We start from the raw sequence: 15,856 nt of genomic DNA, 5'->3' as shown, positions 1-15,856 counted from the left end.
ATTGCGCCGCCTCAAATAGTATTATTAACTAGTACATTAAATAATCGGATGAGCTACATTGAATGTAAAAAAATAGGCAGGATAAACTTTAACCAATTGGAGGACCTTCTTGAATTGTTAAAATCCCTATGTGCTGAAGTTAGACTTGTCAAATGGCGTGAGAATACATGGTGCCCTAATGCCAGCGAATCGCTTAATACTCAAAGAAAATTGGACTTTACTAAAGCGCAAAAACACATAGAAACAGAAGCTCGTATATTAGAGTATATTTATCCACCAGAAAACAACGACTTAGTCAGTATTTTGTGTCAAACGCCAATCATCGAACCTAATTCTAACATTTTAGATATGCCATTGTCGAACGACAAAGATAAAAAAGCTACTGTATTAGTCAACAAGGTGGTTGAATGCTTATCATCCAAATCAATATTGGATGTCATCCAGCACATGAATATTGGCTCTTTAAATTCGAATCCCCCCACGCTTTACAATACACTATATATTAGCTGTTACGTGTGTACTTTTAACCCTCTTAAAGCAGATGAGGTAGTGATCCTTGTTCAGACTGAATTCAAAGATTTAAATTTTAATTATAATTTTAATGATCATATATTAGTTATTCTAAAGTCTAAATGTTTAAATGAAAATGTAATTTCCACAAATAAGCAAGCAATTCTCAGTTTAAGTAGAAAATTAGAAAAAATAGTTTCATTTTGACTCAACTACTAAGCATTAATTAAGTCAAATCTATGAGATTTCACTGCTATGAATTTGCTAATTTTTCCATTAAACGCTGTAGTTCATTAATTATAATAAGCATTGTTCCCCTCTTCGAAGGTTGTGGGTCCCAACATCGTATCATTATGTTTTTAATTTCTGTGGGCGCATCACTAACTATATATTTCAATGTAGGTCTGATACCCTTAATAATTTCTTCAGTAAGTATTTCTGGATTTACATCAACTCCTAATTCAAAAAAAGGTGTCTTGTTAGAAAGAACTTCATACATGATCATTCCAAAACTATATACATCAATATACTCGTTGTAAGTCTGGTTTGTTAATACTTCAGGTGCCATCCATTGGTATGTACCAACCAGATTTCCAGGCCCATCCGCAAATCCTTTGTTTGAAAACAATTGTTTGCAAAGGCCAAAATCTCCAACCTTAGCAATTGGTACATCAAGATTAGATTTTATTGGCAATAACAAGAAGATATTTAAAGATTTGATATCTCTGTGGATTATTGGCGGATTTGCAGAATGTAAAAAATGTATCCCTCGAGCTATATCTTGCAAAATTTTTATCCTTTGATACAAAGATAAATTAATAGACGGACCAGAGAAGGTAAATTTGTTCGAATCTGAACATTTCTTAGAATCTCCATGTAACAGGCTAAAAAGGGTGCCTCCTGAGCAAAACTCACATATTAAAAAGGGTGGGTTTGAACTAATGTTACCTCCCATATACTGTACAATATTTGGATGCCTTAACAGGTTCATAATTTTAATTTCATTCTTGAATTCCGAATAACGTTGTGAATCTTTTTTATTCATTTCCATTGATTGAATTACCTTATTTATACTTAAATTCAAGTAATCACTATTTGATGACTTAATAACTTTTGGGCAACTCCCTAGTATTTTTACTGCAACTTCAGTCCCTCTCCAAAATGCAGAATAAACCGAACTAGTTGATCCAATTCCAAGTAACGAAAAAATTTTTATGTTTGTTAAATTTAATTCTATCCAATTATTCGATTCAAAATTATATAAAGGTTTGATCGATTTTGAACTCGCATTATTAATAGAAATCTTTGGTATATTTCTTATATAGAATTTAGAGCTGATAAAGTTAGGTACTTTTGAATTAATTGGTTTATTATTCAAAAATATCGAAGAATTTTCTTGATTTGTTGAACTTATATTGAGTTGGTTATTTGATAAATTATTTGAATTATATTTCTCTTCTTGAATATATTTTACATGATTACAAGATCTTATACTGTTTTTTCTACAATTTTCCGATATAAAATTTGAATTTCGCTGTAAAAAAACTGAGTTATTATTAGAATAATTTAAACTTGGCTTTCTTTCTAGAAATGAAGTTGCACGAAATAATTTATTACAAGCAATGGGTACAGGCTGTGAATAATCGGTATTTAACGAATCGTATATCTTTTTTTTGGAAGAATTTAAACAAAGTGTCAATTTATTATTCTTTTCTTGAAAATTATTCGGAAAAGAAGGCCTAAACTCCATTTCAAAAGCTCCGAACCCATTTATTAAGTCATTGGCACGAGAAACTAAATGTTTTCCTCCCTTCAAAAGAAAAGGATTTTGAAGTAAAGAAGCTTTTTGGTTAGTCTCAATTTGTTTTCCATTGATTATCCTTTGCTTGAAAACGTTATTTTCATTTATTAATGATGAATTCCGAAACAATCTTCCATTTTGGATTTGATAATTTTCTGGTAAAATTAGATTAGTGCTCTTATAACAACTTCTCGATAGATCTCTATTTAAAAACTTTCCATTAAAAGTAGAATTTGAACAAAATTCATTCGGTTTTTCATTATTAGAATTAAAGTCGGACCAATTGTTCGTTTTTTGGTTATATTCAGATCTTTGTGTTGAATTTGACCACGACTTCGAACTTCTTAGTATAGTAGGAATTGAATGCATATTTCAAGTTAAGTTGATAAAATACAAATAAAGTATCTAATTAGATATCCCATTAAGTTAAGTTCAATTTTCGAATATTAATTGCATTAAACAAGTTTTTATTTAAGAAAGAGGTATTGAAAAGTCAAGTGAAAGTGGGGTGGTTAATTATACGAGGTTGCATGAAATGACTTTTTTTAAAGTGGAAGTTAAAAAAATTAAAATAATTCGTATAAAAAACAATATATAAAAGCTACTCAAAAATTTCATCTATTTCCAATAATCCGAATTCATCAGAATCGCTTATACTCTCTAAATATGCAAATTGCAAAAAATGTTGCGGTCTGTGAACTTCATCGTAAAATGCATTTGGCTTATCGACTTTATATGAGCATTTAGAGGAATAGCTATACTTTACCACCATAGAATTGTAACTCCATACACCATCTTCTGGAACTAAAAAAAAACCATTATAAGTTTCTGAAAGTATTAACTTCATCTTTTCAGTGTAATTTGATGTGCAATTTTTAAAAGCTTCGTTTAAATCTATATTGTCGATGTTATTTTTATACCACTCGAGACCATCACGGTTCACCTCAATTGCAGAAAGGGTAGTAGATCCAGGAGTAAAACTGCAACTTATGATTGCAATGTTATTTATTTGAACATCCAAATTATTTTGAGAAATTCTTGATAAGTAATTAAAATCAGACATAGTTACGGAAAAATCCTCTTGAACTTTGGTTTTTATTAGTCCAACGAACTCCAAATCTGAAATTACCGAGTTTTTTGGCAAAATATCGGTCATATTAATAGAGTTATGATTACCATGTTGAGGAGCCAATACTAAACATCTTATTTCAATAATAGATTCTCCTTCATATTCATTTTTTGAATAGCAATTATCTTTTCTAAGTGGTTCAATTATTCTTTTACCATACATAAATGCTCCAATCTGTGTCCTTAAATCTGAAATCTCAATGAATGTTTTCAGTAGATTTTTTGGAATAACATATGGTGTAATCGAGCCATTTGAAATACTAATAATTGACTCATCAGACAAAATGTAAATATTGTCACTTCTTAAGCTTAAAGTCGTTGAAGCCAAAGCTCTTGCTCTCCAATCAGTTTTTGAAGAAAATGTCTTCTGTTCATACTGTGTTTGAGTTGTTACAACTATTTCCTGACCATGAACATTTACAGTTTTAGTAGTTAAACTAGTAATATCCGAAGATTCAGATGTATTCTTTGCAAGATCCTTAACTTGCCTTTCAATTTCTGCAATTTGTTGTCTTTGAATCGAGGGAGGAGTTATTTCCATTCCTAATATTATATCCCTTATTTCACTTTGTGTCAAAGCAGATATGTGTACATTGTTTTTTTTAGAATAATCATCTAATATTACGTCTTTAAGTGAAACCTCAACGTTAGCCCATTCTTCATCTGTTAAAGATGGCCAAATATGATTATGCATTGTAATAATATTTTTATTTGGTTTAATAATTACTTTCGTTCTCTCTGGGTTTATATGCATTGATCTTAAAATTAATACTAATCGGCTAAATGCTGTAAATGGTGAAATTGTCTTGAGCCAATCATCATATAGAGAAAATAGTACCATCGATGGTTGTGTGGACTTAAGTACTAGATCGCCAAATTTTTCTATCTTAAGAAGTGCCTGAAATGGAAGGCTCAAATCCGAACCTTTAATAACAATATTGGGGAAATCAAGTAGGTGAACTTCAAGAGGATCGAGCATACCCCTTCTTGTGACTACTACCTGCTTTGGTTGTTCCTCTATAGGCAAAGATCGGATAAGTGCAACAACTTCTTCTGCAGTTTTCCACTTAGCTAACTGTGAAAGTCTTTTTTGTCCAGCCCAAACCGAAGTATGTATAACCTTCATAAATAATTTTCCACTACATGGGTTAAGTATCAATATACAGCCATTTACTGGTTTTGTAGTTAGGTTACCTTCAAATGTTTTATGTATTGAAACCCTATATACATTCGTGTCATCTACAAACCATGTTGTCTGATTGCTAAATAGTTCGCTATAATTTTGGCTATTTAAATATGGTTCGGTAGGCTCAGAACAATACAATTGAAGTCCTTTTCTTATTCTTTCTCTTAAAACGTATAATGCAGGGTTTGATTTCATAATTTTTGCCATAGCTTTTTGAATGAGCTCTTTAAGCCCTGGAATCCAATTTCCATATGCAGAATAGAGGTTGTAAGCTAAATCAACACCAATCAACACTCCTGTAGGAGAAGGGTAAATGGACATTGCATCGCTGGTATAATCAAGGAACTTTGCACGGCAATATCTTTCTATATCATGAGAGTCATAGTCACCCCAGCGTAACTGAATATCAATCCAAAATTTGTTGGTGTTAATTGATGAATTGGGCGTTGTTTCATCCTTCTTGTCAAGCAAAAGTGATGGATTTGTTGCATTCCATTTATAAGACGATAATAACAAAATATCAGCACAAGAAGAATTCATTTTATAACTTTTCCTGGGATGAATAGCTTCCTTTTGTACCATTTCAATACCTAGTGAGTCGACTTCATTGTCTAAAACCTGGCAAATATCCATTACAATCGACTCGTGTATTTTTTGCCATAAATGAGCTCTAAATATTTGTATTAATGAAATCTTTAATGTAGGAAGTTTTCCATGCATGAAAATACCTGTCAAATCTAATTGTACTTGAAACCCAATATAAACGTTTGCACGATTAATCGTAGGGCTCCACCACAATGTAAATCTGCGATTTGGAATTTGATTTAGCCCACTTCTTTGTGCATTTGTCAGTTTTTTATATTTCATGCTCTCTTCAAAACCTGATGATTTCTCCCAAAAAAGGCCTTCCCAAGTCGAAAAATACGTACCTTTAAATAAAGTATGTTCCAAAATACTTTCAACTCCTCCCAATGCTTGTATCATGTCAGTTCTATAGTTGCTTAAATTCCACAATTTTCCATCGTGTTTTTGGTGAGTCCACCAGAAAGGATTATTTCTTAAAATCTGAAACTGCCTGAAAATTTGTCTAACTCTCCATCCTTTATCATAAGCAAGAGTGTGTCTATCTTTTTGAAAGAGGGTATTTATCCTTGGAATTCCTTTATCCCAACTGTCTTCTATATCTTCTAATGTAAGTCTCTTATTTTGTAACTGAGCTTGCTGTCTCTTTAACGAATACTCTAACCAGACGCGTTGTGATTCTATGAATTCGCTTTCCCAAGTCTGAATATAACGATACAGATTTGGTATATGTTCCTCTTGATCATGAGTCATTCCGGCCCTAAAGTGTGAAATGACTCCTAAATCAGTTTGTTTAGTAAAACGTAAATCGCTTTGTGGAATTAATATGTGTCCCATTGATAACATCCCCAACCCACCAAGCTCTTTAGGCGTATAAAAAACCACAGGTGGAAATCTTGTTGGCATTTTTGAGTTAAGACCTATTTTTATTCTAGTCTGGATTTTGTTTTCGCACCTTACAAGTAAATCCAATAATTTTTCGGTGTAAATTACTGCCTCCCTAAAATATGTCATTAATCCGATTAAACAAGTATTCCACTTATTTGCAATTTTAGTAAATGTTGCAGAACCTGAAGTAATAAGAATCTGCCTAACTCTATTCTCAAAATTTCTAATTTCTGATTCATCAACCATTAAAAAAACATAGGTCGTAATTTCTTTCGATATTTTGTTGCTTAATTGCCATGTACTTTCTCTAGAATAATATTGAGAATTTTCATTACTAATAAAAGATGTGTCATTTTGTTCAAAGGATCTTCTTCCTATTCTACAAATAGGAAGTAATCTTACTGAAAACCCAGCCAACGAAAATAGTAAATTTGGATTATTTTTAGAATATACAGAAACAAACGAATTTTCCCATTCCAATGTAGTTACACTTTTCGGAAGGCGATTAGATAACTCCCAATAAACGCTTTTACCTATAATTACATCATTTTTAACTAGTCTCATACGGCATTCTTTTGGCCAACATTTTTTGTTGTTATATCCTATTAAATTTTGATTATTGTTAATGTCTGGATTTTCAGATAAATAACGTTGAATCAATTCTTTTATTTCTTGTTTGTTAAGTTTAATTATTATGTATAACTTGTCAACAAATCTACAATACAATCTAATTGGATGTGCTAGTTCTATTTTTTTATCTGAATATTTTAAAAATTCATTAGGATGACTTGGTGGGCCTGCTATCTGATTTGCTCGTGTTAATCCAAGCATTAACAAGTCAACAATCAAGAGGTAATATTGAGAAACAAATGAAGAGAATTGCAAACCTCGGATAATTCCATAAGAGTTTAAATAATTCATATCTTTATATGTAACATTGATATTATTTTTGCTTGTAATATAGTCGGCAATGTTATGGTCGGTTATTAACCTTAAGAGTCTATTTAGCAAGGTTAAGTCAATTTTTTCCATTATCTGTTCAAACTGCGTTTCAACCAAAAGGCCAACTGAATCATCATCGTACTTCCAAAAGTTATCAAGGTTATTTATTCCATTACATATTTTATATACAAGTAGTGGAGGTGGTTCATTATCCGATGGCTTAACCCAATTTGGAAACAGTTTTCTGTTGTCAGATTCATACCATAAATATTGGTCTAAGTATGTGTCGGTTATTTTTTCTAATGGATCTATATCATAAACAGGTATTAAATGAGAATAAAAGTCCATAAACTCTATATTTGTTTCCTTGAAAGTTCTTTGAGTTAATAAATGTCTTTTTATTCTGGCAAGAGTTTCGTGTGGATTATCATAAGCATTTTCAATCAATGTCAATTCTTCGCGTTGCGAGCGATTAAGTCTCGATTTTACACTGTATACTTCTTTGAGTCGTTCTAACGCCAAAATAAGCAATTTCGTATCATGTTTATAATTTAATGGAGGAAATGGAATGTGTATAAACTTCCTACTCTCCAACCAATGAACTGCTGTAGTGTAAATAGCAACAGCCTCTTCACTTGATATATAGGGCCCGTCCCTTAAGTAACTTAATTGCCTTTCTTGCTCAGCCTTAATGTATAATCTTGTTAATCTACCTAGATTTTTTTTTACAACTGTTTTATCAACAGTTGCCCCTCTTCGAATCCTTTCCCTGTTAAAGTAAGCTGAATTTGTCCACCAGTCTGCTTTCAGTTTCACATACCTTAAAATAATATTTTCTACTGCAGGTGGCATTCCCGGAACTTTCCAAGGAAGGTTAGCTTTCCAGCATCGCCATGATTCGCTTAAATGCTGTAATATTGGCCTTGCTTTACTAGAACGAAGTTGCTCAGGCATCATATCAAGTATATCATGCATTACAGCAGCTCTTAACTCAAGATCAAAGTGACTTTCAACTCTTTGTTTACTAATAGATCTATATGGATTTGCATTCTGACGCCCCGTAAACTGCCTAGATAATAAGTTTCCAATCCAACGTTCAAGAATGGGTATTATCCCACGAAGGAAAAATATCCAAATTCTCCAACTTGGTTCCCAGAATCCAACTCCGGGCCCTTTCCCAACTGAGCCAGTATTGAATCTATAATAGACAATATGTTTGATATCTTTGCACATTCTAACTTGTCTCATAATTCTATATTTATATCTATATATCCCAGTTAGTTGTCCAACATGATTAAAAATATATTGTAGTCCATCGGCAAGTTGGAATGCATCAATATTACCTAGTCTATACTGTACATGGCAATCAACTACTAACTTTGTTAATCTCAATATTTCTCTACAAATATGAAAAGCATTCCCGAACCTACTTTTTTTCCTCTCCTTAGTTGTCAATGTCTTAATTGGCTTTAGATTAAAATTGTAGTCTAAATGCAAATATGTTAAATTCTTTCTATGAATTAGTAAATTTAACATATTATATCCTTGTTTACAAACCTGAAGTCCAACTTCTACCCAATCCATCTCCGTTGATTGAAAAAACTTTGTATTTTCTAGTACTCTCAAAAAATTTTGTTTTTTACAATTCTTTGCAGTTTTTTTATGTAAAGAATTCAATATCCAATTTTTCAACAATTTTTGGTGTGAAACGCGAATTTTAATTGGTTGTTCGGAAGAAATATTGTTATTTTTATACCATTCTTTTAGTAAAGGAATGTCATAATTTCTTCTTCTTGAACCTGACCTAATGTTAAATGGAAATGGTGACCAAAATAATAAAATTCCATTAGTTGTAGTATTTGTCTCAAGACTATATTCATTGAAAAAAGGGGTAAAATCAACTTGAATATCATTCAATTTTTCACGATCAGTTAAGTATATATTTTCCAATGAGCAATTATTTGGTGATATCGGGTGATAGTATTCATTGAACTCAAAAATTGGTGAATTTGGATTATCTGGCTTCGCAAAAATATTAACGTTGTAGTGATAAACCGATATTGAAACAAATTTAGGTAATGAGTTGTAGACATGTGGAAATGCTATTTTGTATTCAGATCTTGTAGTTGATCTGAAGATTACTCGGTTAAGATCATTAAATTCATTCCAGTCTTCTTCGTCATCAAATGAAGCACTACTAAGTGGTTCAAATTTTGGACCTCCTGGAATCGCAATATTTAGGGCTTTTGCAGTAAAAAATGAATCTTTGTTAAATAAATAATACGAGTTATTGTCTAATAAAATAGGTAATATTTGCATAGACAGTCTATAAAGAGTACCAAGTTGTTCTAACGTTAAGTACCATTTGCGTTTTTTATAACTCCCTTTTTTATTAAGATATCTAAATTGTTGTTTTGAATCCAAATAGAACCATTCATACACAGAACTATCTTCTTCATTATCTAGACTGATTTGTATAGGATCAAGTGGTTCAACATCTAAAATATTTTCACAATAATCTATAGGAGGTTCTTCATCATCGAAAGGAGGGAAACGAATCCTTTTAAAGTGTTTTCTATCACGTTTTTCTCTTCTCATCATTGTCCACATTGTAGACCACTGTGCAATATAGAGAGGTTCAATAACCCATGGTATCTCATTTACAAAAGTTATTGCGCCAGTAACATGATATAAACAATCTACGTACTTTACTCTTTCCCAAGGCATTGGTATATTTTCTAATAACTTAAAAATTGAATGAGGGATATATTTAAGTGCACCTAAATAAATTCTTTTTTCATTCTGGAACTTTCTCGATGACATATCACCATGAATATTTATTAGTTTTCTTAGATGTTCAGGTGGTAATTTAGACTTTTTAGTAATTTGGCTATTCTTAGCTTTTAAAAGTTTGGAATACCGGTTTTCATTTAATTTTAACCAATTTAAGTTTTTTATTTCAAAATTTTTGCAACTCCTTTGTTCATTTTGAACAGTGTTATTGAAACCCATATTTTTGTTTTCTAGATAATTATAAGCATTTATTTGCAAACAAATAATTATTCACTTAAAATATCAAAAATAATTTCAAAAATTAAAACCAAGCTTTGTTTTAATGTTATATTTGCACAGTTTAACTTTTAAAATTCGGTATTCTAAAAATAACTGACCCACCTGATAATCAAAGCGCGAAAAATTTGTGAAATAATGATTCAAATACTAATTCTATAAATAAGATCCCAATTACTCGGGCATTTATAATAATGGATACTGTATTGACTCAACTATCAACTATTTTCTTAAACAAGATTAACGAATCATATTCACTTAATATAAGAAATTCAAAAATTAAAACATTTGATAATACTGGAATATTAAGAGATCAATTTGAGTGTATAGATTTAAGCGACAACTCCATTTCTTCTCTTAATCACATTTCAAATTTAAATAGACTATCAACTTTTATTGCATGCAACAATGAAATTGAGTATATTGAATTTGGGTTTACCAATAGTTTGCCGAATCTTGAGAGTTTGGTTTTAACTAATAATAAACTTAGAAGCATTGAATCAATATCGGCAATTTTCCTTCTGAAAAATCTGAAAAGATTATCATTGGTTAATAATCCGGTTACAAAGGTTCCAAATTACAAAACTATATTAATAGGAATGCTTCCTAATTTAATTTATCTGGACTTCCAAAAGATCAGTAAAGTTGAAAGGAGCACATCAGAGTTATTCTTTGAGACTAATAGTATTGGAAGAGAGTTATTAGTTCATTATTCTTCAGCCGAAAATTTTGAAAGAAATTTTATAAAAAATATAAGTAGATTTTCCCCTTCAAAGATAAATGTAATATTGGATTCATCAGAAAATAAACCAAACCATATTCAACTGAACAATATTAAGATAGCAATCTCTGTTTGTAATGACATCGAAAAATTAAGAATCCTTGAAGAATCACTTATCAAAAATAAAATTTCACCAGAAGCACAAGAAATTATTGATGATTTTATTAGCAAATAATATTGATATCTAATAAATATTCGTTTTCGATCATATAAATATATTTTCTTATTTTTTCTATGCTCGTTTTTTTGTTTATTTGTTTACTTGAAACTTAAATACAAGACGTAATTAGTCAAATTTAATATGAATACTACAGAAACTACAGAAATTCAAAGAAAACCCATAAATTTTGATTACAAAACAATATGTCGTCTGCAAAAAGAGAAAATGTGTGATCATTATGCCAAAAAGGAGTTTAGTATAGAATACTGGAAAAAAAATGGCGAAAAACTGGAAAAAACTTGTATTTTAAAAGATTTGTTCAATTATTTTCACGATTTAATGTTTGTAAAGCTCGATGAATTTGCTTGTATAAACCAAATTAAAGAAAAAAATGGTGGTTGTAACACAATTAAAGTGGGCAGTTTATGGGATGGTAATAAAATTGAAGATATAATATTTAGAGAAGTATGTTACAATAATAATATCTTCATACCTGTCTTTTTAAATTATACAAATGACAGTGCAGAAATTATATCATATAAATTATTTGTTGCTAATTGCCAGATATTATTGTTTGATAATGATATTCCTAAATCATTTATTGATGAAATATCAAATATTTTCTTAAAAAAATATGAAAGAAAAATATTAATCTTAGCTTCAGATCAGATTTTTAGCTCAAGTGAAATAAATCAAAAATTGGATTTAATTACTTATACAAAGGGTGAATCGATGAATAATTCTCAGAACCTTTCTATTTATTCGGGAAATCACTTAGAAAACTCTTTTGGAACAAATAAAATAAAAAATGATGTTCAAAACCTAGAGTATAAAAATATATCAAATAATCTTCGAAATACCATTATTAATCAGACCTCTAAGAGCACCGAAAAAGTTGATTTATATAAAGAAGAAAATAAAAATATTTCAAATAATCTAGATCAAAATCTAGATATATTAAAAAAGACTGATTCGAAAATTAGAAATATAGTATTTACATCTGGTTCAACGGGAAAACCCAAAGGAGTAAAACTGACTTTTTCTAATTATTTGGCGATGATAGGTACCTTGAGTGTTTTATGTAATAATAATGACAATATAAAGTCTATATTTGTTATTACAAACCCATTACACCATGTAAATAGTACTTGCTTTACTGAATATTGTATTCGTAATTCATCAAAACTGGTATTAATACATAGATATTCAAAAAGTTATTGGCAAATATTGAATGAAACGATCAAAAGTTCAATATATTATTATGGTAATAATTTTAGCATATTTGTTCCTTTGGTTCCAAAACATTTTGAATACTTTTGTTCAATGATTGAAAATAACTATTTTGAGGACAGCCATGAATTGTTAAGTAACTTATCCCACCCATCAGTTTTTTTTTTTTTTGGTTCATCAGCTGTATCAAATAATTTAATAAATAAATTCAAAAAAATGTTGAATGAAAAGGTTCCAAGAGTTAGATTTGGATCAACCGAAACGTGCTTACAATTGTGTGGAGCTGATTTATTGATGAATAATTCACTACTTAAAACTGCTTTTAAAATAGAAAGTGAGTGCATTAATAATGTTTATTCTAATTCTATAAAAAAAAGTGGATACTTCATTGGTAGGTCCATCCAACCTTTTGCGGAAATTTTGGTCGTAAAATCAATAGATTTCAATTCGGATAACTTTCTTGTCCCAACAAATGAATTTGAAATTGGGCATATTATTTGTCGTGGGAAAATTGTAATGAATGGTTATATTAATTACGAGAATGTATTAATTACGAAAGAAATATTAAAAAGAATGAATAAGAACTTAAATAAACAAATACCTAATAACATGCTATTTATATGTGATCATCATCCTTGGTACATCGGATTGGGAGATCAAGGATATTGGACCGCTGGGGAAATTAAAGATGTTTCAAAACCATCAACTGTACATATATTAGGAGAGGAAAGAGAAGTAATTCACATAAATAAAGACTCCAAGACAATTATTAAAGAAAAGCTAAATTCTTGCGCATGCTGTCAAGATAATATCTTATTAGATAACATATTTTTGTATTGGTTATCTCGTTCTTCCTCAATAATTAAAATTGGAGGTGTAAAATATAGTTCTGAAGAAATTAATAACAGAATTGTAAGTACCTTAAAGAATTTAGACAATTCAATATTTTCTGAAAACTTTTTTTCCACTGTTATTGGTATTAAAGACGATAAAATTTCAGAGGATGATAAAATAGTATTTATTTACGAACCTTTCGAGGGGAGTATGAAATTAGAAGAGTTGATAAAAAATAAACTTATTTGCTCCAAAATACCAAAATCATATATTCCATGCAAAATTGTTGAGACAAATATCCCGAAAACGTTTAAAGGGTCCATCGATACTGAAAAACTATTAGAGAAAATTAAATTTTAAATATTAATTTAGAATTATAGTAAATGATATAAATAAACAAATATTAAATAGTTGATTTATGGGGGAAAAAATAAAGTTTATCTATTTACTAAAAATATTAAAAATTTTGTATATTACTTTTTTATATAATAGATTTTTCAACGCTTTTTCATTAATGGATTGTGTGTCCTTAGGTTGTGTGCAAATTTTACCAACATTAAGAATAATTTTATAAATGAGCACTGGTAATTTAAAATCATCTCTCTATTCTTCATTATTTTTGTCGAACAGGCACTTACCAAAACTTGATTCAGAAACTTCTGATAATAATTCAAGTGTCAAAATAAAAGATTCAGACAAAAATATAAATAATTCAAAAACTTCAGTTATAAAAAAGCGAATTGATTTAAATAGTAGTGAATTAGTAAATATTAAGAGTTTAAATTCAAAATGTCTGAATTCAATTTCCGATAAAATTGCAAAGTCAAATAATTCAATCAAATACAATTCAAAAAGTTCAACGAATCAAAAGGAGAATGAAAAAAATTATTTAAAGGAAGTTTCATTAATAAATAAATCAGGTAAAGAAAGTATTAGTCCATCAAAAACTAATCTTGCTGGACAAAATAGAATAAATGATGCAAATTCGATTAATACATCAAACAAAAAAACCAATTTAGAAGATTTTACAGTAGCTAAAGAAAAAATACAACTAGATGATGAAAAGATACAGGAGAAAAATTTTTTTGATACAGGGACTACTAAATGTCTTTTAAATATTAAAGAAAATAAAAATTTAGAGGAGGAGGTCACATTTGACGTTTATTTAAGATCAAATATAATAAAAATAGTTAAAGATGAAAATAATGAAGTTATTATTTCTGTTCCATGTAAGTTAAATATGGATCTAGAAAGCTTATTTTATTACTTTTCAAATAACTCAATTTATCTAAAATGCAAACAGTTTGCAAACATGCTTCATTTAAGTAAACTTTATCACAAAAGCAAGCCTATTGATATTTTGGGCAGAATGTTTCCTTCAAATCAAAAAAGTTTACCTGATGAGGAGAAACAAATAGAATATAATTGTTTTCTAAAGCTTTTGCATCGCTTTTCTCAATTTAAGTTCAGATCTATCGGGGCAAGTGAAGAAGAAAAGTTGAATTTAGTTGTTTCCTTTTTACTCAGTTGTGATTATGCTGATATAATTTCAAATAAGTTAGTTAAATCTGAGAGATGCATTCAAGTAAGTGATCCAACAATTCAGAGGAAAGATAAGGATATTCAGATAAGTACTGAACTCAAGGATAATTCTACTCAATTTAATCGAAGCGTAAATAATGTAGAAATAGATGCAACCTACTCTGTATCAGATGCTAGTTGCAGTTGTGATATTGAACAGGAATTAGACTTAAATATTCAGAAGGAATTTGATGAACCTTCTAATGAAGAACATCAAAATCAAACATTCGATTATTTAGATGTTTACAGTATTCAAGAAGAACCGGAAATTCAAGAAATTGTTGTGAAACCAGAGTTAATTGAAATAAATCAGGAATCTTTTAAAAAAAGTGAAAAGAAAAATAATCCCAAAAAAATCACTCAAAAAAGCTCAGATAAAGAATCAGAAATTTTAGTAGCACTTACAAGCATTAGCCAAGAAGATGACAAAAAATTATATAGGATCTTTGTTTATTATTCTGGGCCTAATAGTGATAGGCTTTCATATCGTCAATTTTACAACTTAATGAATGATTCAGGTTTGTTAGGAGGAAATTTTGAAGAATTTCTTACTCCCATTCAGTTAGAAAGATGCTACTCAGCCGTAATTATTAATCCAAAGGGTTTAGATTATTGGGAATTTAAGGAAATATTGCTTTATTGTGGCGAAGCATCGTCTTGTGGACACGACGCTACTTCTTCATTCCAAAGCATAATAAAGAAATATATCATTCCATTAATATTGATGATATATCAACCCAACAATTTTGAAAAATGCGAAGATGTAGTATTAGATAAATCCATTTCTGAGGAGTTTGATAATGCAAAAAGTTTACAAACAATGATTAACAAAGCAATTTTACCTTGGTTCCGACTTGGAAGTCGCCCAACATTAAGTGAAAGCGATGAGTATTCTGATACTTGCAGTTGTAGTTCAATGAATTCAAATATTGATAGTTTTGAAGAAGAGGAGTCTTCAATTTCTAGTTCATATATTTCTAGTTCAGTAAAAGAAGAAAATTAATATTTAATACTGAATAGATTGATAATATTCAAAGTAAATGAAACACAAAAATTTTTATCAAAATTATCAATTACGAGTTGTAAATATAATATTAGTTTCTAAGAATTTCTAACAATTTATCATTTTCGGACAAAAGTATATTTTGACTTTACATGTGCATG

General features: G+C 29.6%; 6 protein-coding genes across 6 annotated transcripts; 4 read left to right on the top strand and 2 right to left on the bottom strand.

The window, feature by feature from the left end:
• Nucleotides 1–48: 48 nt before the first annotated feature.
• cubi_01102 (uncharacterized protein) lies at nucleotides 49–717 on the top strand (the record flags this gene model as incomplete). Its single annotated transcript, XM_029018114.1, has 1 exon — nucleotides 49–717. One exon carries the CDS (start codon nucleotides 49–51, stop codon nucleotides 715–717), a length of 669 nt encoding a protein of 222 aa, XP_028875451.1.
• A 46-nt stretch (nucleotides 718–763) lies between these two features.
• Nucleotides 764–2,680, bottom strand: cubi_01101 (uncharacterized protein; the record flags this gene model as incomplete). Its single annotated transcript, XM_029018113.1, has 1 exon — nucleotides 764–2,680. One exon carries the CDS (start codon nucleotides 2,678–2,680, stop codon nucleotides 764–766), a length of 1,917 nt encoding a protein of 638 aa, XP_028875450.1.
• A 232-nt stretch (nucleotides 2,681–2,912) lies between these two features.
• On the bottom strand, nucleotides 2,913–10,049 carry cubi_01100 (JAB PAD domain-containing protein; the record flags this gene model as incomplete). Its single annotated transcript, XM_029018112.1, has 1 exon — nucleotides 2,913–10,049. The coding sequence occupies one exon, from the start codon at nucleotides 10,047–10,049 to the stop codon at nucleotides 2,913–2,915; it is 7,137 nt and encodes a 2,378-aa protein (XP_028875449.1).
• A 251-nt stretch (nucleotides 10,050–10,300) lies between these two features.
• cubi_01099 (U2 small nuclear ribonucleoprotein) lies at nucleotides 10,301–11,062 on the top strand (the record flags this gene model as incomplete). Its single annotated transcript, XM_029018111.1, has 1 exon — nucleotides 10,301–11,062. The coding sequence occupies one exon, from the start codon at nucleotides 10,301–10,303 to the stop codon at nucleotides 11,060–11,062; it is 762 nt and encodes a 253-aa protein (XP_028875448.1).
• A 126-nt stretch (nucleotides 11,063–11,188) lies between these two features.
• Nucleotides 11,189–13,471, top strand: cubi_01098 (acyl-synthetase; the record flags this gene model as incomplete). Its single annotated transcript, XM_029018110.1, has 1 exon — nucleotides 11,189–13,471. One exon carries the CDS (start codon nucleotides 11,189–11,191, stop codon nucleotides 13,469–13,471), a length of 2,283 nt encoding a protein of 760 aa, XP_028875447.1.
• Nucleotides 13,472–13,685: 214 nt separating this feature from the next.
• Nucleotides 13,686–15,695, top strand: cubi_01097 (uncharacterized protein; the record flags this gene model as incomplete). Its single annotated transcript, XM_029018109.1, has 1 exon — nucleotides 13,686–15,695. One exon carries the CDS (start codon nucleotides 13,686–13,688, stop codon nucleotides 15,693–15,695), a length of 2,010 nt encoding a protein of 669 aa, XP_028875446.1.
• Nucleotides 15,696–15,856: the final 161 nt, after the last annotated feature.

The sequence above is a fragment of the Cryptosporidium ubiquitum genome (assembly GCF_001865345.1).
Source record: "Cryptosporidium ubiquitum isolate 39726 chromosome Unknown contig_16, whole genome shotgun sequence".
NCBI lineage: Eukaryota > Apicomplexa > Conoidasida > Eucoccidiorida > Cryptosporidiidae > Cryptosporidium > Cryptosporidium ubiquitum.
The sequence above is the reverse complement of the archived record's forward strand: the minus strand, read 5'-3'. Positions and strand labels throughout refer to the sequence as shown.